The 25,391-nt window shown below is 42.8% G+C and overlaps 2 protein-coding genes across 6 annotated transcripts in view; one reads left to right on the top strand and one right to left on the bottom strand.

Annotated features, from left to right (window-relative positions):
• The window catches only part of SGCE (sarcoglycan epsilon), a 71,453-nt gene extending 59,423 nt beyond the window's left edge, over positions 1-12,030 (bottom strand). For 3 of the 5 annotated variants that reach the window (XM_070369832.1, XM_005909697.3, XM_070369834.1), the window contains exon 1: positions 11,839-12,029. In XM_070369832.1, the coding sequence (XP_070225933.1) occupies positions 11,839-11,947 (109 nt within the window). In that variant the 5' untranslated portion in view covers positions 11,948-12,029. Of the gene's footprint in view, positions 1-11,838 lie in introns of all 5 variants that reach the window. The other 2 variants (XM_070369833.1, XM_070369835.1) reach the window with 1 other exon arrangement.
• Positions 12,031-12,187: 157 nt separating this feature from the next.
• Positions 12,188-24,931, top strand: PEG10 (paternally expressed 10). The gene is given in 3 exon segments (XM_014482922.2): positions 12,188-12,461; positions 18,643-19,826; positions 19,829-24,931. Coding segments are annotated over 3 exon segments (2,364 nt in total). The 5' UTR covers positions 12,188-12,456; the 3' UTR covers positions 21,004-24,931.
• The last annotated feature ends 460 nt before the right edge of the window (positions 24,932-25,391 follow it).

Here is a 25,391-nt window from a genome sequence, read left to right as displayed (position 1 = left end):
AACTTGGATTTTCATTGAAAAAGATCACCCCATTTTTTTCTGTGAGAACAAATTTCCTTTGTTAGGATGGGAAAAAAATGGCTCAAATTTTTAAAATATTTATTCTATACATTACATTTCAAGATTAAATCTAGTGTTTAAAAAGAAAAATGTCAGCCTGTATAGACTGGTTCTTGGACTTTTTCCAAAGATAATGGACCATCCTCAGAAATCCTGAAAGGAACTCCACTGTGCTCATTGGGTTCATGAGCTACAGTTGTACCTGGATGTGAGTTTCGCTCTAATTCATAAATACAAAAGCAAAGAATAAAATGAATCTTGTGTTTACAAAACCCAAACTAAGACAGTCACACAATTAGCTAACATAGCATGATATACAATTTAACCAATTCTTCAATGCTCCCTCTCAAAAATCCTCAAAGCCTGAATGAATCCAATGGTGGCTGGCAGGACCTTAAATTCCCTAGAAACCATCCAATACTTAAAGTTTGTCTTAAGGTTCCATGATTCATCTGGAGTCTCGTAGCAGCGTGACTACATCTCATCTGGCCAGGGGCAAACACTCTCTGAAGAAACATTACTCTTTCCCAAACCTGAATAATTTGCTGACTTAGGGAGATGGGGTTTGCTATTTAATAAAAGCCATTGAAGAGTTGTGAATAGTGACTGATTGCTGATGATCTAATCAAAATGTCAAGGGATAGAAATAATAAATAGTAACTTAGTCCGACATCACTGTTCAAGTAAATAGCAGGATATGCCAAATGAAATGTAATCTCGTTAATATACTTACCTTAGAACCAAACTGTCATGTCTTTCTCTGCCCACTGTTTCATCAGACTCTTTTCCTATTTCACTCAAAGGGGACACAGACGAGAACACAAAGGGGAGCACAGATGGGATACACAGCTCATGCCCCCCTCATCTCTTCCCCTCTCTCACCATCCCCCATATCATTATGTCTCTCCTTTGCCTTCTGTTTTCCCTTCCTTTTTTCATGCAACTGTCCTTAATATTTTGTAAACTGTCTCTTATACTGAAATCTTGGTTTTTATATTTTCCTCTCTTAAAAACGTTAGCTGACATTATCACTGGCTACCAAGTTTTATGTGCTAAGTGCAAGGTACTAAAGGTTTTCTAGACAACTATTTCAATCCCTACATCATCAGCTATGTAAAATAGGTATTATTAGTTCCATTTTAAAATAAGAATAAGAACTCCTAGGAAATTATATGACTTAATCCCAGATCATATGTCTAGTAAGAGGCCGAGTTGGATTTTGAACCCCTTTCTTGGCTGACTGCAAAGACTCCATCATCTATTCATCAATACTATCCCCAAATGGTTAAATGAGGATGCAATTTGTGAACTACGTATTTTATGTAATTTGAGATAGTATTATTATTACCAGTAGGTCCTCTTCAACTTATTTTTCTTTCTAAAACAAAATAAGTTTTCCCTGACTGCTAGATTAGAAATAGCTAGCAATGAGGAAATGCCCATGGAAATTAATCCTGTGTGTTAGGTACAGACACAAACGATTCATTAAAAGAAGAAAGTTAAAAGGTTAGCTGGAACCTACGGAGAGAAAAATGGCTTTGCTGAGAACTGTCCACCCCAACCTCCAAGGGAGTCAAGGAAAAATATTCCTAAGAGAAGTATAACAGCAAGAATTTAAACCGAGAATGCCTAAATAAGAACCCTCTAAACTTTGTTAAAACAGCAGAGCGTGGCAGGGCAGAACATAAACAATTATTTAATATAATGTAAAGTTATTAGAATTTCATAATTTTAGCATAAGCTTGGTAAGATTTTAGGCTTCAGAGTGAAATAAAAATTAAGAACACAGAAAGGCTGGTGTTTAGTGTTTAAAATCAGCATCTCTGGAGACAGAGCACCTGGGTTCAAAATCCCAGTTTCTGTCCACTGGGCAAGTTATTCAAAGTCTCTGAACCTCAGTTTCCTCAACTGGTAAGAACCAAACAGTGCTCACCTCATAGAGACATCGTGAATATACATAAAACCCTGACAAGAGTGCCTAGCGCACGATGACATTCTCAAAAAAAATGAGTTGTTATTACACTTAAACTTCACTTAATATGAAGGAAATTTTAGATTTCTTTAAATGTGTTTTGTTTTTTTAAAAAACAGACATTCAAATGAAAAAACCATTGTCACTGCAGTTGGCATTACAGAATACAGCATTTTTTTTTTTTGCCTCCTTCACAGTCAGGAGACACATGAAAAAATGATATTTGTATGGCGGAGCGGAATAAACGCTGGAGGCTGCTCTCCAGCCGAGACAAACGCCCAGGGGTTCCAACCATTCCAGGCTCCACAGGGCTAAGAAGATGGCATGGTAGCAAGTCTTCATTCCCAGTATCTGCCAAGGCAAACTGGTGGAGAGCCGCAGTTTAACCCTTCTGAGGAAAGCCAGGTGGAATGAGAAGTAAGTTATATTGACATCTGTACTGTCTGACTGTCATAAACTCTTAGGTATTTATTCTGAGGAAATAATGCCACAAAAGCAAAAACTGCATGGGCACAAGATTCAACTTTGCATCACATATCAAAACCGGAGAAAAACGGAAACATCCAATCAAAGAAAAAGCATTGGTTTGATAGACTAGTTCGTGGAGAAGGGAAGGTTATCCACTTCTCTTTGTGGTTTAAGAGCCCAAGCAAGGCACATACTGGGTTTTCACTGATGGGATACAGTACTATCTATATTCTATCTCAAAAATACTAGATGAAGAAGGAGATCCTTGAGATCCACTGAGATCCTTGAAAATGGGATACATAAAACATGCAATAGTTATATGCATAACAATTTAATGTCCCCATCTGCAAAATGTTGGACTGTTTCAAAATTATTAAAATTAATGAAAGGCAGAATACAAAACATGATGCAGACTGAAATCTAGCCTAACAGTGCAATCTAGTGGGAAAGGATTAAAAGGCAAAGCAGTAAGAGCGACTGGGCTCAGGAAGTAAAACTGTAGGAAAAAATTCTGTCCAAAATAAAAAAACATAGAAATACAGTAATAATGAGTGCTTATTTGAAACTGTCATTATTTTTCTTTATTATAGAAGCCACACATTTTCACTGTAATACATCCAAAGAGTATAACCAGGAGGGTATGAAATATAAAAGTTCCTTCCTACATATCTATTGCTGTCCCTCCAACGCCACTGCTAAGGGTATCCCCTCTCAACAGTGCTCACATCATTCTATATTCTATGCATATATAAATGTATGTTTGGACACAAACACATATAAACACACACATACCATGCTTTTCTACCCATGATGTGATCACACTTTTTTTCCCTAGCATGTATCTTGGACACGTTTACATGATATCACATTTTAAGACTGCATAGCTTTACCCTTTGTGGCTCAATTATAATTTATTTATCATCACCTCAAGCTCCCGATCTTTCCCTTAAAGTCTGGTCTTCTTCCAGCATTCCTTATCCTGAGAATGGCGTCACCACTCATTCTCATGAATATAACAGAAATCTAGAAATCATCCCTCATTTTTTTTCCTAGAGAAATCGTCTCTGGTAACCCTCCACCCAAAATTCAACCCCTGACCCACTCCTATTGCTATTTACCCCTCAACATGTTCTTCCAAACTTCATCTCCCCACCACTACTCTAGCAAGGGAGGTCATCTATTCCTCTCTGCTCTGCATTACTAAGTAGACTTGGAACTACTGCTTCTATTCTGACCCCTCCAATCCTTTTATCACAATGCAAAGTGCTCTTTTTGAAACGCAAATTTGATCAAGTCCTGCTTAGAGCCCTCCAAAGAGGTAGGTTTTAGATTTTAGGATGAAGATTACACTCTTTGAGGCAGTCTAACGGGTCCAGCAGAATTTGCTCCCTGACCCCCACATCCAGCCTCTTCATACTGTGCTTCCCCTTCTACCCGGGCACCAACCTCACAGGACTTTCTAGAGCACCTTCTGTTTGCTAGGGCACCCTGCTACAGAGCCTCTACAGAGCTCTTCTTTTGACCTCCAATATACTTTTCCTCTTCACCTCACTCACATCTACTCATCCTTCAGGTCTGAGTACCTTCTCAGATAAGCCTTCCTTAATCCCCCTGACTGGCCAAATCCCCTGCTTAGAAATTCTATTAGTATTTGTAACACTTACCATAGTTCTAAGGGCACATTGATATGTGTGATTGATTAATCTTTGTCAACACCCTAGTTTAAAAGTTCCCTAATCTAGGACCGAGTATTCCATAGCATTTAACACAGTCTCAAAACCAGTCAACACTCAAAAAATAACTGAATAAAAGAAGTACTAGCTAGTAAGAGGAGCCACGATTTTTTCTAATTTTTCATTGACTACCATCAATATAAATATCCTTATACTTTTATTTTTCATCACCCAAAGGAGTATCTTTGTAAGCTAAACTCCTAGAATGTCAATGGCTAGACAAAAATAACGTATATCTCAAATCTTGATAAGCACATGTAGCAACCTGTTCTGCTTCTACTTCTGCAGTACTGGCCTTTGATTAGAATCAGCTCTGTAACTACAGAAGATGAAAGATGGTAAAGTGCTACATCGATTAACTCTTTCAGAGGAGAGAAAAGCCGCTGTCATTTTACTGCACAGCGAGGAGCGCCAATTTGCTAAGGAGAAAAGAAAAATGAAAAACCTTGGGGCTAATTTTGCTCTCCCTCTGCATTCCAAGGTAAAAAAAAAAAAAAAATCAACTTTTACTTCTCTGTCTATTGCTGAAGAAATCCCAGAGAACTAAAATATTTCACTTGAACTGCTATAGCAAAATTAACTGTGATCTCTTCTTTCAAATTGACAGTGAACTCCAAATCTCCATAAGAATCAAAGTGGTGACCAAATGAATGAGTGGAAAGCTAAAGAATGGGAAAGAATTTACACTGGAGCTGCCTAACTCCTAAACATTTTTGAAATGAGAGGCTTCATTTGTCAGAAAAGAGAAATGTCTGCCTTCCGTGTCACAACACAAGCGGGGGCAATATCCGTGGTACAGAATGCCAAAGAGCTAGTCTAAAAAAACTGATTAGTCCAAGGCAATTAACTAGAAAATGAGACATGCTAAAGATGAGTGCTTTTAAAGTGATGAAACACATTTAAACACTATTGCATAGACACTGCATAGGAATTCCCAGATGAAGACATAAAACGTAAGATTTTTACCAAAGTGACCCAAGAAGAAAACAGCACTTTTCTAACATTGAGTTTGGCAAGAATATAACATTAACAAGTATACCAGCAGTACATGTTTCGTAGCAACCTGCTTATTTCCTAAGGTAACTTCCTGAAGTTTTAAAATTTAAACACTGGGGATTATTTACTTCCCAAACCCAGCAGCAGGAGCAAGTACTGCATTCAAGGAACTGCAAGTAGCCTCCTGCAGATCAGGTGCACGAGCGTTGACAAGCCAGGCACTCAGGCTTTGAGCATTTCTCTCTCGGAAATATGAGCTCAGCTCAGGATGCCTGTGGCATCTTCAACAACTGGGAGCCGGGCCATCGGCCGTCGCAAGCTGCCCAGCACATTACTACAAGCCCACAAAAGTGCATTACACTTTTCTAAAAGATAGAGAAAATAAGAAGAGAACATGTTTAACATTAAAAATACACTTCACATATTCAGGGTTCGAGTGACCATATCTCTGACCTCACGATCTGAGTGGAGGAGAAAGTTCTGGGCGTGGGGAGAAGGGACAGGAGTCAAAGAAGCATGACAACGTTGATTTTAAAAGATGCCTGAAGAATGGTGTCTTCCTTCTTCACATTTGTCATCAGAATCCCCTTAGTTTTCAAGGGTCACTCACAGGCATAAAAATCGTCACCGTGGAGTGAGACGTGTTGGGCTTATCACTTCTTAGAACTGAGGTCCTATGTGCCTACTCCACTAAGGAACTTTGAGCAATCAATCACATTTTCACAGTTGGAGATCGTAATCAAAATAAACAATCCATAGGCAGGTGGAAAGAAAATCTGCCCCAAGACATGTTTGAGACATGAAGCCGGTGCTCCTAGGGCACTGACGAACCAGGCTCACTTCAAAGGGAGTTAAAAGAGCACAAGGTCAGCGGCCTACTTTTGATTGAAAGGTTTTCTTTGCGAGTGAAAAGCTAAAAATTGTAACTGTTATGTATTACAAGGACATAGAAGAGGGGACTGCAGAAGGAAGAAGAATGGCCTCACATTTCCCCTGGGTAAGAGGCTCTAGCAGCGTAGGGCTCAGCTGTCCTGTACCAGCGGCTGGCAGCAGTCTGCTCCCCCTTAACCCAGGGCACCCCCCGGACACCCGCAGCGAGAAACACCAGGGAAGGAACAATTTCAGGAAGCAACTGAAAGCCACTTTAGTTCTCAGATTTTCACGTTTGAAATGAAATGAAAAGGGAGGAAAGCATGCGTTAAAATGTCCAGTTGCAGCTGTTTGCAAGTTGTAAGAAATCAACCTGCAACCCACAGGACTACTCTTTCTTTTAGACAGTTGATCAGAAAAAATAAAATGTTTACACCGTGACATCAGTGTGTCTCTGCTGTCCTGCACTAAAATGTTATCATGGCCTCAAATTAAATATTCATTGCAAGAAAGATAAATATTTCTGGCACTTGAAAATAAAGAGACCAAGAAAGGTGCTAAGTTGATTCCCTTCTTGAGCTTCACTGTTAGAAAGGTCTCAAGTTGAAACCCATCTCTATCTTTCACCCACTACAGCTGGTTCTGCTTTCTGAAGCAAACAGAAGAGAGTTTATGTCTACTTTTAGTCTTTAAGCTAAACGTTTCCAGACCCTTTGAGGATACCTCCTATGACAAGATTGCCAGACCCCTCACCATCCCCACGGATTGTTCTGGAAGTTGTCTAATTTGTCAATGTCTCTCTTTAAATGTGACAGCCAGAAATGGACACAATACTACACATGTGGTTAATTAGAGCAGGCTACTCTTAATTTTTGTGACATATGGACACTGTACTATTACTGGAATCTAAATTTAATTTTTTTTTAATTTTGCAGCCACCATGCCACTGGTTCATATTAACTGTCCTTCTCCTCAAAAACTGCTACCATATAAAGTCATCTCCTTCCTTTATACAGGCCAATGAATTATGAGGCATTTACTGCTACAAAATATATTTCTAAATAGTAGCCTACTTAAACCATATTAACTCTCAATTCTGTTATCTATTTGTAATAGACTTTTTTGAAGTCAACAATGGATTTTAAAGCAAGCATCTTAGAACTTCATCAAAGCTATCCATAAAAATGTTGAAAAAGAGAAGACCCAGGGCAAAGGCTTGTGATCCTTCACCTAGGACCACTCTCAGACCCAAACTCAGTAACCAATTCGGATTGCCCCAGGCTCACAAAGCAATCCTGCTTGTCTATACAGCATCTTACATACGAGAGCCTTCGAAAAGCCCTGACAAATGCTTAGCTGAAAGCAAGATTCATTTATCTTTCAAAGCAAAGTGTAAAAAATCTACACATACGAAAATTAAGAGTCAAGTGAAAATACATATGCACGTGGAACAAAGACTAGAAGGGAAGGCACATCAGTGCAAATGTTTGTTCTCGTGTCAGACTGTGGAGACTCTACTCTTTTTTATTCAACACGGTCTTTACTATAGTTACACTGTTTGAAAACCTGAAGTCCCCGGAATTTTGCTCAGACAGAAATGTGTGTGGAAGCTGTTCAGAAGCCATCCGCATGAAACAACTTTAAGAGCATTGAGCCTCTATCTGATTCTACCATCCTGAAAACCCCAATCGGGAAAACCAGTCACTTGAAAAGACTTGTTGATCTTCAGAAACACTAGCTTCCTTTTTTCAATTCTGCAGTGCTGCTTGTGGCTTAATATTTCTAGAAATCAGGGAGGCAGCAAACAGAAGAACTGCATCCTAAAGTTTAGAAAAAGCCTTGATGCCTTGCATGTGCGTGTGCCCGTGTGTCTATCTGTCCATGTCTCTCTGTCTGCCTGCCTGCCCGTGTCTGCCGGTCTTTCTGTCACGTCTCTGTTGGAGAAGCTGGAAAGGACAGAAAGAAACAAAAAGCATCATGTTAATATTTCCGTGAAGCTCTGGACTTCACAGAGCTCCAGCCCAGGGATCTGTAGCGGACATGTAAACATATGTTATCTATTCACGTAGAGTCCTTTTTTACACCAAGATTGGGTAATAAGATCAACAACAGAATCTACCCTTGGGTGTTTAGAACTGAGGTAACAGTAAGTTAAAAGAAAAGGGACCAGACAGAGTAAGCATGGATGCTTAGTAAAAAAGAAGAAAAAACAAAGTGTCTGGTTATTTTAGAGAAAATGCGATCCATAAATACTGCACTTCTTAAAACCCCGACCCATCTGAATAACTGACGGAGAATTTTTTAACATGTCAAGGTTTCCTCACTGCTTCAACGTTTTATTTCAAGCCTGGTTTTCATCAGTTAAAACCAGTGCTAGAAACTGGATATGCGTTATCTTTCTCATCAGTTTTCTCTGGTGCTGTCCCTTGCTAATTTTCAATGTCCGAGAGACAAGTGAAAATTCCACTTTGCTTAGAAAAACAATTTGCCTACCACACTAGAATTTAAAGTAAATAGATGAGGTCGATCAACAGCTTTTAGATTTATGGCAAACTCTTTATAATAAATGGATAAAATGATCAAGTATTAAGTCCAATTAATATTTGACAACTGAAAATTTTACTTTGCTGAGAAATAAATTTTTCCTACCACACTAAAAGTTAAGTCAAATTGCATGTAGTAAATCAGCAGATTCACAGATCCAAAGCAAACTGTCATCTAAATCAGATAAAATGTCTAACTAGAAAGTCCAGTTATTGTTTGGCAAGTGAAAATTCCACTTTTTATGAAGTATATTTTTCCTACTCTAGACATTAAGCTAAATATAAAAGGTAAATCAACAGCTTCACAGATACATGGCAAATTGTCTTAAATAAGTAAAATATCCAATTAGAAAGCTATTATTTGACAAGTGAACATCCCACTTGGATTTGAAATACAATTTTCCTACTACACTTGAAGTTAAACACAGGTAGTTAATCAACAGCTTCATAGATCCACAGGAAATTCTCATTAAAATGGATTAAAATGTTCCCATACAATGCCCAGTAGTATTTGATAAAGTAAATAATGCATATTAGCATCTCTTTTTGCTATGCGTGTGATCTTGTGCAAGACGGGTAAGAAACAGATAACACTGGGAACTATCTGAGAAAATCCAAAATTCACTTATGACATCAAATATCAAAAGAGTGTTTTAAATTCTTATGTATTTATGTGGGGGTGATTTTTAATGTTGTTATGTGCTTTAGGTAACATGAAAATGTCATCTCAAGTATTTACCTATTAACACTGTATTTTTGTTTTTATGTTTGATATTGTTTTGCTGCTTTAGATTAAATTTTTTTCTCAAAGCTACTATCTATTGTTGCTTTTTTCCTTAGAAAAATCTATTTCTAAGCAAAGTAAAAATGTTTTCATATATAGAGAATAAGAAACACAAGGATATATACCAGATTACTATGTGTGTGTTAGAATAGTGAGATCAGAGGAAACTCTCAGTTCTTTGGTTTTAAATATTTTTGTACTAATGTTCATCTAAATTTCAATTAGAAAAAGTAATCACTATTATTTCCATTTTTAAAAAGATTCTAAAAATTTAATGTTATTTAGAAAGCTAAGGCTCCTTGAAGAGAAAAAAATGGAGGAAATTAACTTGACCCCATTTTTAATTTTTAGAAATTATACCCGTGCAACTCTATGAAAAATATACATTATTTAGGCACATGTATATAGAGAAAGTAGAGTCCATAATGTTTACCGGGGTTGTCACAGGATAAAGAGGTTACAGGTGATCCTGATTTTCTTTTTGAGGTGTTTTTTTCCTCCAGTTTTCTGGATTTTTTCCCCCTAAATTTTGTACAATGAATAGGAATTACTTTTATTATGATAAAGATAAACACTAAAGCTGGGTTTTTTTCCTCCACCCTACCCCCAAAAAAAGTCCTGGCTAACATTCTGAAATAAAAATTCAAATAGGTTCAAACTTGTTGAAACTTTTTTGATTTTTAAACCTGAGTTTTTTCTATCACCTATCCTGTTTTTTAATCTCATTTTTTAGAAACAGAATGTCTATCAATTACCAAACAACTAGATGAAGTAACTTTCCTGGATTTAAAAAAGTAGGAAGAATTTGACGGTCTGGCAGTCACCAGAACAGTAGTCTAGAAAACATAAGAAATCCTGAAAGCATTCAACATTGCAGGGAAGAGTGAACATCCTAAGCATGGAAAGACACTAAGGCACTTCTAAACACTATAATTATATTCACCCAACTTCCTTGGAAGGTATCTTTCAGTGTTGGAAATCTGCACTTCATTTATTCATATATCTGATGGTCAATATTTTATTTCTGATTAAAAAGCAGAGTTTCAATAAATGTGCTAGAGTTTTGTTTACTCTTAGAAAGGCTGGCTTTAACTGAGATCTCTACCATTCTGTCATCTACAACGGGTCAAATTCTTATCTATCTTCTATGTACAAATTAATATATAGCAATGTTACTCAAATCTGCTATTTTAGCCTTTAAATACAAATCTCATCTGTGTCTCATCTGTGTCTCAGGAACCTCACGCAGTTGTAGACAATTGGTTTTTCATTTTAACTTAAAGTTCTTTTACTAAGATTATCAACAGATTGTCCCTTTTCTTAGTGCCTAACACTTTCCTAAATTGAAATCCACGTTAAGGCTTTTTATTTCAGCTCCTTCCTCATCAGTATTTTAGTCTCGTAACTCACTGCAATTTTCTCTAACGTATACGTTAGAGAAAAATACATACGTTTATAAACATACACAAATATTTGTGGCCAAATCTTGGCAACGCGCTTCAAAGGATTAAACTTGCGGTTACCGTGACTAAAGGTATTCATTCACCCTACAAGATTTAGAAAAACGTAACGTTGCAGAGAGATCCATGTCTCTGCGTAAACCTCGTAATCATCACCAAAAGGCCGTAGCTGGGAGTCTCCGAAGCCCGCCAAATACACTGGAGGCATCCACAGCTGTTTTTAATTGTTTTCGCTTTCTCGAAATAGTGTACTTGGTGGGGCAAACCGTTGTGTTTTCAGCGTCTCTGGCCCCCAGCCGAGGTTAACCCTGACCTCAATGCCCTGTTTAGCTCCTAGCATTTCACGATTCCGTTTCCCTGCTCCGCAAAACCTAAGAAAAACGAGATTTCCGTTGCCGAGAAATTCGCTTAGGCAGAAAGGAGAATTAGGCGTGTCAGATGCATATTTTTATGTCCCCTCCAGATCGGATTCAAGAAAAGGGGGAAAAAAAGATGTGGTGTGTTGGTAGAGCTGGGCACAGCTCAACACCCATTTCCTAGGGCTCGCCTCTGGGCCACAGAGCCCCATTCGCAAGGTAAGCCCCCAACCCCCAGATGGTCGACGACCCCCAGCCTCTGAGGCAGGGATCCGGAGAGGTTCATCACCCGGACTGCTGGGGATGGGTGGGGGGCAATGGGAATGGAAACTGGAGATGGAATTTCGGTGCTGCTGGGCAGGGAGGGGCCCCCGGGGGCGCAGAGAAAAAAGGCCAGGGGTCAAGCCTGGCAAGGGAAGCACAGGGTTCCAGAAGTGGGGTGCGGGGCATCTCGGAGGAAGCGTGCACTGGGGACTCTGCAGCACGAGGGGCTCATGCCCAGAAAATGCACCCAGGTACCCCAAACCCGGGAAGGGGGGGTGGGGAAGCAGCGGCCTGTTGGCCCCAGGACCTCCCGTCGCGCGCGGGACACTAACCTGTCAGCAAGAAGGTGCCAGTGGTCGCGGGGCTCATCCTGCGTGTCCCCCGACCCTGTCCCGTCCAAGCACAAGGGTCTCCCAGCTCCCACCACCAGGGCAATTGCATTCTTGGCCTGGCTAGGCCGGCCGTCCTCGATTCTCCCCTCCCCTCCCTTTCTTCTTTCCTCCCAGCTCGGCCAGTTCAGCATCAGCATCCTGCACCCCCCTCCTTAATCCCGAACTCCCTCTAGCGGCGGGCCAGTGTAGCGGGGCCGTCGCCCCCACCCCCATCTCCCCCATCCCCCCATCCCCTCCGCCCCCGCTCCTCCTCCACCCCCCCTAACCCGCGGAGCACGCTGGGATTTGGCGCCCCCCTCCTCGGTTCAGCCTATATAAAGCTCCGGGTCGGCGCTCCCGGTACACGCGCTTCAACTTCGGTTGGTGTGTGTCGAAGAAACCTGACTGCGACCTGAGGAGACCAGCGGAGACGGACCACCGAACCTCGAGGAAGGTCCGCTGAGCGGGCTCGCGTCCGGAGCCACTCCGGGCTGCCGAGCAGCCAGCGGCGCCCACGCCTGGCACAGGTGTGGGACCCCGTCTTTCCAGCCTTCGCAGAGGAGTCCTCGCGTGGTGAGTATGCGGTGAGGATGTTTCTTTTTCTTTAAGATCACGTTCATTCCCCGTTCTTATCGAGAACTGCGGAAGATGGAATAGCGCCTCGAATGTCTCCACGCACACCTTGTCACGCCTTCACTGGCTGCACCCCAAAACTGCGTGGAGAATCCAAGCCTTCAGGGCTTTGATTCCTAGTACCTAAGTCTAGATACGGGTGGTAGACAGATATGAGCTGCGGACAGACATGAGCTGCAGACGGACATGAGCTACAGACCAATTTGCAGATGTGCTGCAAAGTGATATCCGCTACAAACTAATTGGCACTTCAGATGCGTTACCAACTGATGAGCGCTTCAAATGCGCTACAAACTGATAAGCGCTTCAAATGCGCCACAGACCCGATAGGCGCTTCAATGCGCTACAGACCGATGGGCACTTCAATGCGCTACAGACTGATGGGCGCATCAGTGCGCTACAAAGCGATGGGCGCGTCAATGCGCTATAAACTGATGGGCGCTTCTTTTGCACTGAAACCAGTATGAACTGCCGCGATTTATGAATTGCCGCGATTTATGAACCACAGACTGATGAGTGATTTGCGCTTTAAATGCGCTACAAAATGTGAGCTGTGGAAGATTAGCGCTACAAAAATGATACGATAGCACTACAACAGCGCTTCGTTGCGCTACGAGACTCAGGAACCGCAGAGGTACACGAGCTGTGGAACGATTTATACCTAAAATGCGCTACAGAGTAATAACAGCTGCAGAAATAGACAAGCTGTACTGTTTTGCGCTACAAAGAAACCAGTTGAAGCGGACAGGAGCTGAAGAGTAAGATCACTCTGTTCTTAGAGGAACCCCACCCTTTGTCTCTAACACACCTTTGGAATGGCTCCCACTATGTTTTTCTCTAGGACGGTTCTCTGCATGATGGTGCTGTTAGACAAAATGGAGCCCTGGGCAAAAATTAGTGTTTAACATTCTGCCCACACCATTCCTGCTATGGCAGTGGAGTGGAGGGGCTCTGACTGTAAGCGTAAAGGCAATCTTTTGGTGGTGGCGGGGCTGCCTTGCTTAGTTGCACTTGATTGAAGTGGTGGTGTAGTTGTAGTGATGGCGCGAATTGGCATCCAGCAACAGTTTGTGGAAACTGTTGGTTTGCTTAGTATTGGGAGGCGTGGGGTGGTGGTGGGGAACTGGATCTGGGGGTGATTGCTCTTGTTGCATGAAATGAATCTGGCTGGTGGAAGCTGGTGGGAGGGGTTTGGGGAGGGGGGATCCTGGGAGAGGCATGCAGCCCGTCTTAGACCTGCCCCGCCCATCCTAGCGCGCCTTCTCTGCAGTATCTGCTCAGAGCAGGCTTAGCGCCGCCCAGCGCCTGCTCCGAGCGCGCCTCCTCTGTGGCGCGCCTTCCCAGAGCGCGCCTTCTAGATCCCGCCTCCCTGGAGCCCGCCTCCTCTGAGGCGGCTTCCCTAAACCCCACCTTCCCCTGACCCCCCCCTCCTTTAGGTGGCACCTCCAGACCCCGCCTCTCTCTGAGCCTGCCTCCTCTGAGGTAGCTCGTCCAGACCCCGCCTTTCAAAACTTGGCCCCACCCTGAGCCTGCCTCTTCTGAGCTGGCCTATGGCCCCGCCTCTCCAGAGGGCGCCTGCGCCTGCGCAGTGCGCGCCCCCAGCCATCTCATCAGGGTTCCCCCCCCCCCACCCCTTTTGCGCCTGCGCACCTTCGCTGCCTGAGCCTGGCTGCACAGCCCCGCCCTCCTGCGGTTTCTCTCCTGTGGTTTCTCTTCTGCGCAGGTTTTGCCTTTTATCCACTGGTGTCTAATAAATATAATAATAATATATAAGGACAGTTAACAACAATAACAATTATACATGGCATTAAAAAGCCACTTTTTATAAGCACTTTGTATATATTAAATAACATAAACCCACAATTTAAATTCCTGATAGTGGGTTATATGAAAGGTGCTTCCAAACTGACATGGCTGGCGCCTCTAAAGGCAGTCTAGCTAAATGTTTTTACTACAAATGAAAAATAAAATAACATTTTTAAGTTTTGAGGTTTTTTAAAATCTTAATAAAAATTTAATTTCTTTAAAGTAAACTTTTTAAAGTGTTTTGGACACACTAGTGGACCTTTGTGTTGGGACCCAATGGAATCAGATGCTTTGGTGAATACAAAATAAAGAACTTGAACTTTGTTTCACAGGAGTTTTAAGTCACTTTGTTGGTGCTACTGGCTTGGCCTCTAAAGGAGGATGATGTGTATTTCTGGATTTTTTTCTTGGAATCTCTAGGGCATTAGCCCTGGCTGACTTGCCTACATATTATTAATTGGGTCTGGCATATTGTGGGCATTCATTAAATGATCAGAGTAAAATGGTTTATTCAGTGTCTTCCTCCGTGTGTGCAGGTGTTTTCTGGTTTTTTGTTCCGGGCTCTTTCCTGTGGTGTTTTGTTGTCCTGGGTTGTCCAAGACACTGCTTGTTTTATCTTGCTCACATTTAACAGGATCTTACAAAAAAAAAATTGCATTTTTAAGTTTGAATAATGTAAGCTGTAATTATAATTCAAAACACCTAAGTTAATTCAAAACACTAAAAATAATTAGCTTTTTTATAAACTAAAAAGCAAAGCTAATTATTTAAATTTGGGGCAAGTGGTTTAGTTAATGGTACATAATTGTCATATTTAAAATTTGTGTAACAAAGTGGTTACGTTACACAATACAGATTGACGGTTTTAGCTGGCATTTTAAAATATCTGTATAAAACAAATTTATAGTTTACTGCCAGTTAGATATTTATGTTTCTAATTAAATGAAGAAATTTTAAAACCTGGTTCCATATGTTGTAAACCATGAACCAGGACTATTACAGGGGCATTTGGAAGCATTGGCTCCCCAAATTTGTCACTCCCAACCAATCACCCCCTACACACACACTGCCTCCAACAAGTATATAGTCTATGGATATATGGATAACATGTCATAATTACAGCTTCAAATCCCCAGGTTCCATTTGGCCACCTTGCCGCCCTAACCCCTCTTCTCTTTGGAAATTCTGTGTCTGCATTATAAAGAGGTTCAAAACAATGGTTTTTAAAATGTGCATATTATTATAATTTGCATTTCATCAACTGTACAGTTCTCAAAAAGAAATGTGGACATTTGCAAATGTAAAACAATTAAGCATTGTTTGGTGAAGTATCATTTACTAGTGTGATGGTTAACGTGTGATGGGTTTTTTGCTGCTGTTGTGCTTTGGTGTCTTTGGTGGGGGCATTGAGGGAGGGTAGGGTGGGGGGAATAGAAAGTTTCAAAAATCATTGTGAAGAGTCAAAGATTAATCAAATGTATTTAATTCTTAAATAGAGTGGTACTGAACTGTTTTTCATGTGTAAAGGTGGCATCTGTCCCAGGTGGCTTAGCTATATGCTGTGTGTTCTTTGAGGTTTTATTTTAGGAATGGGGCCTCTTGACCCCACCTCTGCAATCCAGTGCCTACTAAGGAGGCATTTAAGGAGCCATAGTCTTGTCATTCAGATCAAGTCACAGTGCCCCTGTTACCTGTCATCTGGTGCTCCGGTTGCTGTTTAAACATTTGTAAACTTTACTTCGGCTCTTAACTTGCTTGCCCACTACCCTATCAGTTTTAATGGTTAAACAACTCTGTTCTGGGCAGTTGACTCTTTTAGGACTTAAGAGTCCCACCCCAAAATTACAAACCCTGGGGGTGGGAGCCTTAAGCCTGATGCCTGGTAAAAGTTAGGGACCTCAAACTAGTGATCTCACAGGTCAAATAAGGCCCTGAATGTTTGACTGGCACTGGATTTAAAAAATCATACAAGAGTTAAAAGAGTTTGTAGGGGTGGGGGGAGGTATTCATCCCCAAGTGATATAGCTGTAGCCCCTCCCTATTGTCCAGTCTCTTTTCACATTTCTATTATCTTCCTGTCCCCAAAAGCATTTGAATTTTAAGGTCTTACTGATCTGCTGTTTCCATAAACAATTCAGTGATTGTTTACTGATTTCCTAATGTATTGTTATTTTTGTCCTGTCCTTTTTTTGCAGATGTGAAAACCATCAGACCTGGGCCTCAATAAAGCCCACCCCAGTGACTGTGATTGACATATAGGTGGTTAACCTTTCTGACCTGCTCCAGGCCGTGCTGTGAAATGCCTTTTCCAAAGTCTTGTCTCTAACTTTTGAAAGTATTAGTGTTTTGATGACGGAAGTGGCACCTCAGTCATCATGACATGAAACAATGACCTGTGCTTATTAGTTGCTTTTTAATGGGACATTAAAACACTTCATTTAATTAATAAAAATGGCATTATTTGGTGACCTCATATTCTGATTGTCACCAGTGTAATCGTCTTTAAGCAATTGGACATGAAACAATGTCACAGGCTATGATGTGTTAATTACATCTCATTTTTTCTAAACTTGAATGTCTTATCTTGAATGTCAACTGTTAATTGTTTCCGTAGTCTGTTATTAAAGTAATTAAGTAACAGTTTAAAAATATTAAAATGGCACAGTAATTCTGTCCCTTAAGGACTCTGCTTGCTGCATAGCCTCCTTGAAGAGGCCGAACCAACAGCCTAGGGCGTAAGGGGAAATGGCTGTGGGTGGTGGGGCTGGGGCAGGGGAGGGGCTAAAGAACTTGGAGGCGTCTCAGAAAGAGGAGGAGGAAGGGGTATTTCTCTGTAGCCAGGTACCATGTTTAATTACCATCACCTTCCCGCCCCACCCGTACCGGATTGATGAAATATTAGCAGTTTTTCACCTAACTCCTCTGAATAGCATGTTTACTTTTGTGGCTTTATTTTGCATAATTAATTTGCTGTCTGTTTTTGTCTTGGTGGGACAGAAAGGAACAGGTAGCAAGGACTGCCAAGTTAAAATGTAATGAATAGGCAGTCTATGGGCTTTATATATTCCATTTTTAAAGTTTTGAGCACTTTCCTAGTTTTCCAAATATGAACACTCAATGCCCATTTTAGAAATCATTGATGTGTTAAAATAATTACTCTAAGTGAATTTAACCCTGTTTCCAGGAAGTACACGTGCCCCTGTGTGCTAATTTATATATGTGTAATTTATTGTCACCCTACCCATAATTAGGGCAATAAGTTCCCTCCTTGCTTCCCCCTCACACAGTCATTCACCCCTATGGACACAGTCTTTTTTTAAAAAAACTGAGTATCTTTAGGTGGGATATGGGACCCAGTTTGCCATAGTTGCAGCCCCTCCCTGTTTTAATCTCAGCCTCATTATATAGAAAGTTAAAGTTTCTGTTTTTATTAATAACTTTATTAATATCAGCTAACAGTTGTTGAATATGCACTATGTGCTTTACTTGCATTATCTAATTAAACCCTCATTGTAAGTTTGAGGGACACTATTACTGGGATTCTTTGAATGTTCTATTTTATAGTCTAGCTACTCCTAAGAGGCATCAATCAATAACTGTTGGTTGACTGCATAATAAGGAGAGAAAGCAGTATATACAGGTTGCTGCTCAGTACCATTTCTGTCCCAAAGGGGAAATCTAATTAGGGTTTGAAAAGGAATTTAGACAGTTCTCTGCTGCCTTTGTGGCAGTTGTTGTTTGTTTTGATAACCATTCATAGTTACCTTGCCTATAAAGGTGGATCAGGGTAGGGACAGCGGGCCAAAGGGCCCCCCCCTTGATGGGTTGATGAATACAGTCATTGTGATTTTAACCCCCCCCTCCACCTTTCTTTTTCTTGGTTCTCTATTGGCTGGAATAGCAGCTGTTTTTTCCAGTAACAAGTAGTTATCATTTTGGCTTTATTTTACATAATTTTTTGGTATCTTTGCCTTGAAGGTTTCTTGCTCTGCTTATAAAGGTTCTTATTTGGAGTGTCTCTACATTATTAGTCAGTAAAGGTAACCATGCTGCTTATAAGAGTTGCATATTGTTAAATTATGATGAACAGGTGATTCTTGAGGAGGAAAGGATCATTTGGACATCAAAGAGGAGGATGCTTTTCATTGTCCACAGTCCTAATTGATTAACATCTTTTTTGTGGGTCTGTTTATTAAATACTGATGTAAACAAGGGGAATAAAGAGATACTTTAAATACTCATGTATTTAAAGTACTTTAGCAGATACATCGTATTGTGGTGCTTTGAATGTATGTGTTGAATTTATGCTTTTATCTTCACTTACAGAAACAAAAAGCTTCTGAAAACCAGAAGGCGAAAAGGTGGACGTGGAGGCCAGGACACAGGCCTCCATTGCCACAGGAGTGAAGCTACTACGCGCGGGAGGTCTCCTCCCACCCCAACCATCACCCTGGGGCCCGACTGCCCACCACCTCCGCCTCCTCCTCCCCCCAACGATCCTTCCTCCCCCTCCAACTCCCCCTGCAGCAGCCAGAGGGGCCAGTACAACCCAAACCTGGGAGAACGCCGGCGGGAGGATCTCTCAGAGGAGATCAACAACCTCAGAGAGAAGGTCATGAAGCAGTCCGAGGAGAACAACAACCTGCAGAACCAGGTGCAGAAACTCACCGAGGAGAACACCACCCTCCGGGAGCAAGTGGAGCCCACCCCCGAGGAGGAAGAGGACGACATTGAGCTGTGCGGTGCAGCGGCCGCCGCCGCCCCAGCCTCCCCTATTGAGGAGGAGTGCCCAGAAGACCTTCCCGAGAAGTTCGACGGCAACCCAGACATGCTGGTTCCCTTCATGTCCCAGTGCCAGCTTTTCATGGAGAAGAGCACCCGCGATTTCTCTGTCGATCGCGTGCGCGTCTGCTTCGTGACCAGCATGATGACGGGCCGCGCTGCCCGCTGGGCCTCGGCCAAACTGGAGCGTTCTCACTATCTCATGCACAACTACCCAGCCTTCATGACCGAAATGAAGCACGTCTTTGAAGATCCCCAGCGGCGCGAGGCTGCCAAACGCAAGATTAGACGTCTGCGCCAGGGCATGGGGTCAGTGGTCGACTACTCTAATGCTTTCCAGATGATCGCGCAGGACCTGGATTGGAACGAGCCCGCCCTGATCGACCAGTACCACGAGGGCCTCAGCGACCACATCCAGGCAGAGCTGGCGCGCCTCGAAGTGGCCAAGTCGCTGTCCGCGCTCATCGGCCAGTGCATCCACATTGAGAGAAGGCTGGCCCGGGCTGCCGCCACCCGCAAGCCGCGCTCCCCGCCACGCGCGCTGGTGGCGCCGCACGTCAACAATCACCATAACCACCAGGTAGACCCGACTGAGCCCGTGGGGGGCGCCCGCATGCGCCTGACGCAGGAAGAGAAAGAGAGACGTCGCAAGCTGAACCTGTGCCTCTATTGTGGGAATGGAGGCCACTACGCTGACAACTGTCCTGCCAAGGCCTCGAAGGCTTCGCCGGCGGGAAACTCCCCGGCCCCGCTGTAGAGGGACCTTCAGCGACCGGGCCGGAATTAATAAGGTCCCCCCAAGATGATGCTGCGTCATCTCCACACTTGCAAGTGATGCTCCAGATTCATCTCCCGGGCCGACACAGCCTGTTCGTCCGAGCCATGATCGATTCTGGCGCTTCTGGCAATTTCATTGATCACGAGTACGTGGCCCAGAACGGCATTCCTCTGAGAATCAAGGACTGGCCCATACTTGTAGAAGCAATTGATGGACGTCCCATAGCATCGGGCCCCGTGGTCCACGAAACACATGACCTGATCGTCGACTTGGGAGATCACCGCGAGGTGCTGTCGTTCGATGTGACTCAGTCTCCGTTCTTCCCCATCGTCCTGGGGGTGCGCTGGCTGAGCACACACGATCCCAACATCACGTGGAGCACCCGATCGATCGTCTTCGATTCCGAATATTGCAGATACCACTGCCGGATGTATTCTCCGATACCACCACCTCTCCCACCACCAGCACAACCGGCGTTCTATTACCCGGTAGAGGGGTACAGAGTTTACCAGCCTGTGAGATACTACTACGTGCAGAATGTGTACACCCCAGTGGATGAGAACGTCTACCCAGACCACCGTCTGGTGGACCCTAACATAGAAATGATCCCCGGAGCGCACAGTATTCCCAGCGGGCATGTGTACTCACTGTCGGAATCTGAAATGGCAGCCCTGCGAGATTTCGTCGCCAGACATGTGAAGGATGGGCTGATCACTCCCACCATCGCGCCAAACGGAGCCCAAGTTCTCCAAGTGAAAAGAGGGTGGAAGCTGCAAGTTTCTTACGACTGCCGGGGTCCTAACGGTGTCACCATCCAGAATCAGTATCCTCGACTCACAATTCCAAATTTAGATGACCAAGCTCACCTGGCGACGTACACTGAATACGTACCTCAAATTCCAGGATATCCGACCTACCCCGCCTATGCGTACCCGACCTACCCAGTAGGATTCGCCTGGTACCCCGTGGGGCGAGATGGACACGGGCGATCCCTCTATGTCCCCGTGATGATCACCTGGAATCCTCATTGGTACCGCCAGCCGCCAGTGCCCCAGTACCCGCCGCCGCAGCCTCCGCCGCCGCCACCCCCGCCGCCACCCCCGCCTCCGTCTTACAGCGCCCTGTGAATAGGCATCCTGCCCTTCAGGATCTCCGCCCTCAAAATGAACTCCTGTTCAGCTTCTCATCAGTGACTGTGTGCTACATTGGGCCACTGCACCTTCAGACCAACCTGAGCACAGGCTTTCCTCTGAAATGGTTACAGAAGGTCAGGGCCACCCTGGACTGAAACCCATCTCAAAGCACCCACTGACCTCCACTGTTTGGTGGGAGCAACAAAATATTTACCAACAAATTATCTCTGGTTTTCCACTGTAACTGCCAACCTAATTAAAATTCATAACAAGTTTACTTCCCAGCAAACCCTGGAAACCTGGGTTTTACCTGCTGAAACCTCTGTCACCATCTGAATTATGAGCTGTCAGATTCCTCACTTAAGAGTTACTGAGAAGCTGATGCAAACACAGGAAATGCTGTTTTCTTTACTGAGGGGGAGGTGAGGAGGAGGACATAACTTTCCTTGCAGTTGAGGTACTTTACAGCCTTGGAGGAGCGAGGCCTTATTAAGGAAGCCACAATTACTGGTGCAGTGCCAACGGCTTCCGTGATCTTCTGGCTGCACCCTTTGAAACTTCACCATCTTCAGACTCCATTTCCATGACTCAAGGAGCGGCAACTCGACCAGTTCTCTGGGGAGCAGGCAAAACCCCTTCAACAGAACACCTCAGGCCTCAGGAGGAAGTGCTCTCAGAGGGATTTGTGCATGTTTGAGTGTGCCTTCACATCCTGGTGCAAATCATATGTACCCAATAACTCTGACTTTGTCACAACACCTTACCATCACCATGCCAGCAATGGCTTCCACACAAAACAAAAAGCCTGGTAACCAGAGACTGTTGGTGGCTCCAGGTGGTTAGATATTTGTGAAATGTGATCATCTCTCAGTCATGTATGAGGGCTAATGAGTAGCTAATAAGGACTCCTAAATCCCTGTACCCAAGTCTTAAAGGAGAGACTCACGGTTAATGGTACCACCTTGACCTGGAACTTCAGAAAGAATTTTCACGAGCATTGTTCACTGGCTGGAAGGGTGCCACCTGAAGTCTTGGGAGCATCTGTCCTTGTCTCTGCCTCCATATGCACCTGGGCATTTCATTACCAGTCCCCTCACTAGACTATAGCACTAGGATGCTAGGGGAGGGGGAGTGTATTTTACCATCCTGTAGAGGATGGAGCCGATAAGCTGCCAGTGAATGAAAGGCCTCAGAAAGCAACCCAAAGCAACAGACAACACAAGAGTTGTCTTCGATCCAGTGACATCGGCTGGTGTCTCCTGGATGCTTTGTGCTAACCTGGGACTGCCTGACTTCCTTTAGCCTGGCCCCTTGCTACTACCTTGAACTGATTGTCTAACCTCTCTCTGTGTTTACTGCTGCCACTTACCTGCTGCAGGATTTGACAGCCTTCCTGCCTGGTTGCTGAGACTCCATTTTACCTCCATGGCATGGAGAAGAAAGAGGCAGGCTTCTGGGAGCATGTGTTTCAACACAGTCTCCAACAGTTTGAGCAGTAGCAAACGATATGGTGTATGTTTCAAATAGCCTGTCATGAAGAGGAGTCCAGTGGTGAAGTTTCACTTTTCATCAGCATCACCCTTCACATATTCATTATCACTCACCCTTACCCTTGCATGTTTAAATACTTAAAAGTTTTAGCTGTAGGTTGATAGTGTCCTTTAACACTGTTTTAAAGTAGTGACTCTGCTTTCAAAGTTATTTCCATTGAATTACTATCCAGCTCTTCTTAAATCAATTAAAATTGATACGTAAAGTAGTGTAAAATAGTTCTTTACTGTGAACTTCTCTTACAACACTGTGAATAAGAGGCTCCTCAGACTGGAGTGCTTGTATAATAGTTCATCCTGTTCATCTTCAAACTTCTATTTTAACATCATCTATAGTTTAAATTTTTTTTTGATTGGGCCTTTAAAAATCAAACAAAATGAGACATAAATTCAAAGAAAATACCTAATTGCCTAATTGGCTATTTAATCCAAAACAACTTTTTTTCTTTTTTCCAATGGAATCTGAAAGCTTGTCAGTCACTCATGTGTTTTAGGTTAATTTCTTTTTAAATGGTGCATTTGTGCTTCTGGACTCTTTGGAGCATCGCGTCAGTTTACCTCAATCAATCCATCCTCCATCCATTTGAATTCAAGTTGCTTTGTGTCAAATTTACAGTTGTCAATTGATCTTCAAGCTGCAGAGGGCCTAGAAATGGGCTATTGTCTGCAGCCCCAGCATGTGCACACGGACATTGCCATCGCTGCAAGCGGAAGTCTGGAGATGTGACGACAACGATCATGAGGGAGCATGGTGGTGTGAGTTAACAACTCACAGAGGAAATCCCTGACACATCTTTGGCTGTTTTGTAGGGCTTGTGAAAATCTGTTTGGCAGTGTGTACTATGCCCTATAGCTATATATACTATCTATATGCGTAGGTGTTCAAGATAAGTAATCTCAAACTTATTCTGTAGAATCAGAATTTATTAAGTTTCCTTTAGCTCATGTGTTTTCATCAACTTTGTTTTAATTGAATACTTTAAAACTTTTGGCATTTTCCAACAAGATGCCTTTATTCGTAAGAAAGGAGAAAGCAAATTAATCTCTAAAGAATGTGGAAAGGGAGCAAAATAAAGATGATAAAACATCAAAGTTACTAGCAAAGCCAACAGTCTGCCTTTTGAAACAATGACAAAATTGATTGACTTTTGGCCCAAATTGTCAATGTTAGTTAAAAAATGAAGGAAGAAGATATAAGCTCCCATTGTTAGGCAGACCTGGAGAGAACTAGCTAAGGTCACCATGCTAGATTGTTGAAGTGGAGGAAGTTTATATACATTTCTGAAGGGTCAGTTTAGTTTGAGCAATGAGGTACTTGTATTAGATACTGGAAAATGGAGAGTTGGTTGGAATAAATCATGTGAGTTGGCACAGTGAACTTCAGGCAGGCAGAATAAGAGGGCACACCTCCACAGTGCAGTCAGGGTTTCTGTTTAAGTTTGCAGGTACCTTGTGGACTCCTGAATTGATCCAGTCATCATCCACCACAGACATCTAACATCAGAATTCCAAGACTGGCAACAGAGAACGCTCTGCTGGAAAGACCTGGGCAGAAAGGAAGAGAACCACCTGCAGAGATGAAGAGCCTGATGGGAACCATGCCACGCTTTCGTCTTAAAGAAAGAAGGTGCATCAGTTAGGATTGAGAGTTCTTTGTTGTTTCAGATTGTAGAAAGCTATCAAAGTGGTCTGTGGAAACTTTGCTTGTTTTTTTTTTTTTTTTCTTTGTGTAACGATTTACTTGGGGATATATATAATCATAAGTATTTTGGGGGGGACTATTAAGTAATCTTAAGTGGGTGGGATTAGTTAAAAAGCATGATACTATTAGATACCGCTATAAGTAAACATGTGCACCTCCTTGTGATTCTTTCCTCTATAATTGCTACCCCTAAAGATTTCAGATAAACTTGAAGGGAACTGCAGGGAGATCAACCTTTTGGGGGCTGTTGGACACGGATAGAAATTAGTGGGAGAAAGTTCAGGGATGATTGGATAAAAATAATCTAATAGAGGCTCTTTGCCCTGAGTATTAACTCCGGGATTGAGATTGTAAGCAGTCTTTAGAGAGTTAAGATAGATAGATGCCCTTTGAGAAATTGTTGCTGGAGTGATATTGATAACTATAGATGGTAAAGATTCATGGAAGTTACAGAAAAGTGATGAATAAGAACCGTTGGTTATGCCCCTGTCAGTGGCCCTTCTTCTTACCCCTGCCCCTTCTTCCTAACTCCGCACTTCCCACCTGCCCCTGCGCCACCTCCCTACCCTTGCCCATTTATTGCTATTTACTCTGTATTTCTCTCTATTTGCTAATGTATCAACTGATGTTATAATAAAAATTCAATAAAGATTTAGTGGTTAAGTGCAAACTGTGTCTTGATCATTTCAGCGTACACTGGACATCAAGTGGACGGGGTTGGGGGAGGATGGGGAAGGGGGAGGAAGAGGAAAGGAGGGGAGGAGAGAGAACAGAAGAGACGGTGAAGGAAGAAGGAGGAGTGAGGAGGGTAGGGGAGTCTAGAGGATGGGGCTGGGGATGGGAAGATGGGTGGGAAGGGTGGCGGTGCTATATATCAATCAAGCAACACAGTGTCCATTATTTACCCAGAATATTCCAAGAAATCGATGAAATCATTCCCAGTGAAACCTTTAATGTATAAAATAAAGCCCCATGATTAATAGCAACTCTATGGACATAATATAAAAAACTTCCTAAGCTGAAAAACTTAAGGCCACACAATTAATAGAGATTCTATTGACATGTATAACTTTTTATATGAATTTACCATGGGGTCACAGAGTCGGACACGACTTGGTGACTGAAGGACA

This window comes from Bos mutus, chromosome 4 (assembly GCF_027580195.1).
Source record: "Bos mutus isolate GX-2022 chromosome 4, NWIPB_WYAK_1.1, whole genome shotgun sequence".
Classification (NCBI taxonomy): domain Eukaryota; kingdom Metazoa; phylum Chordata; class Mammalia; order Artiodactyla; family Bovidae; genus Bos; species Bos mutus.
The sequence above is the reverse complement of the archived record's forward strand: the minus strand, read 5'-3'. Positions and strand labels throughout refer to the sequence as shown.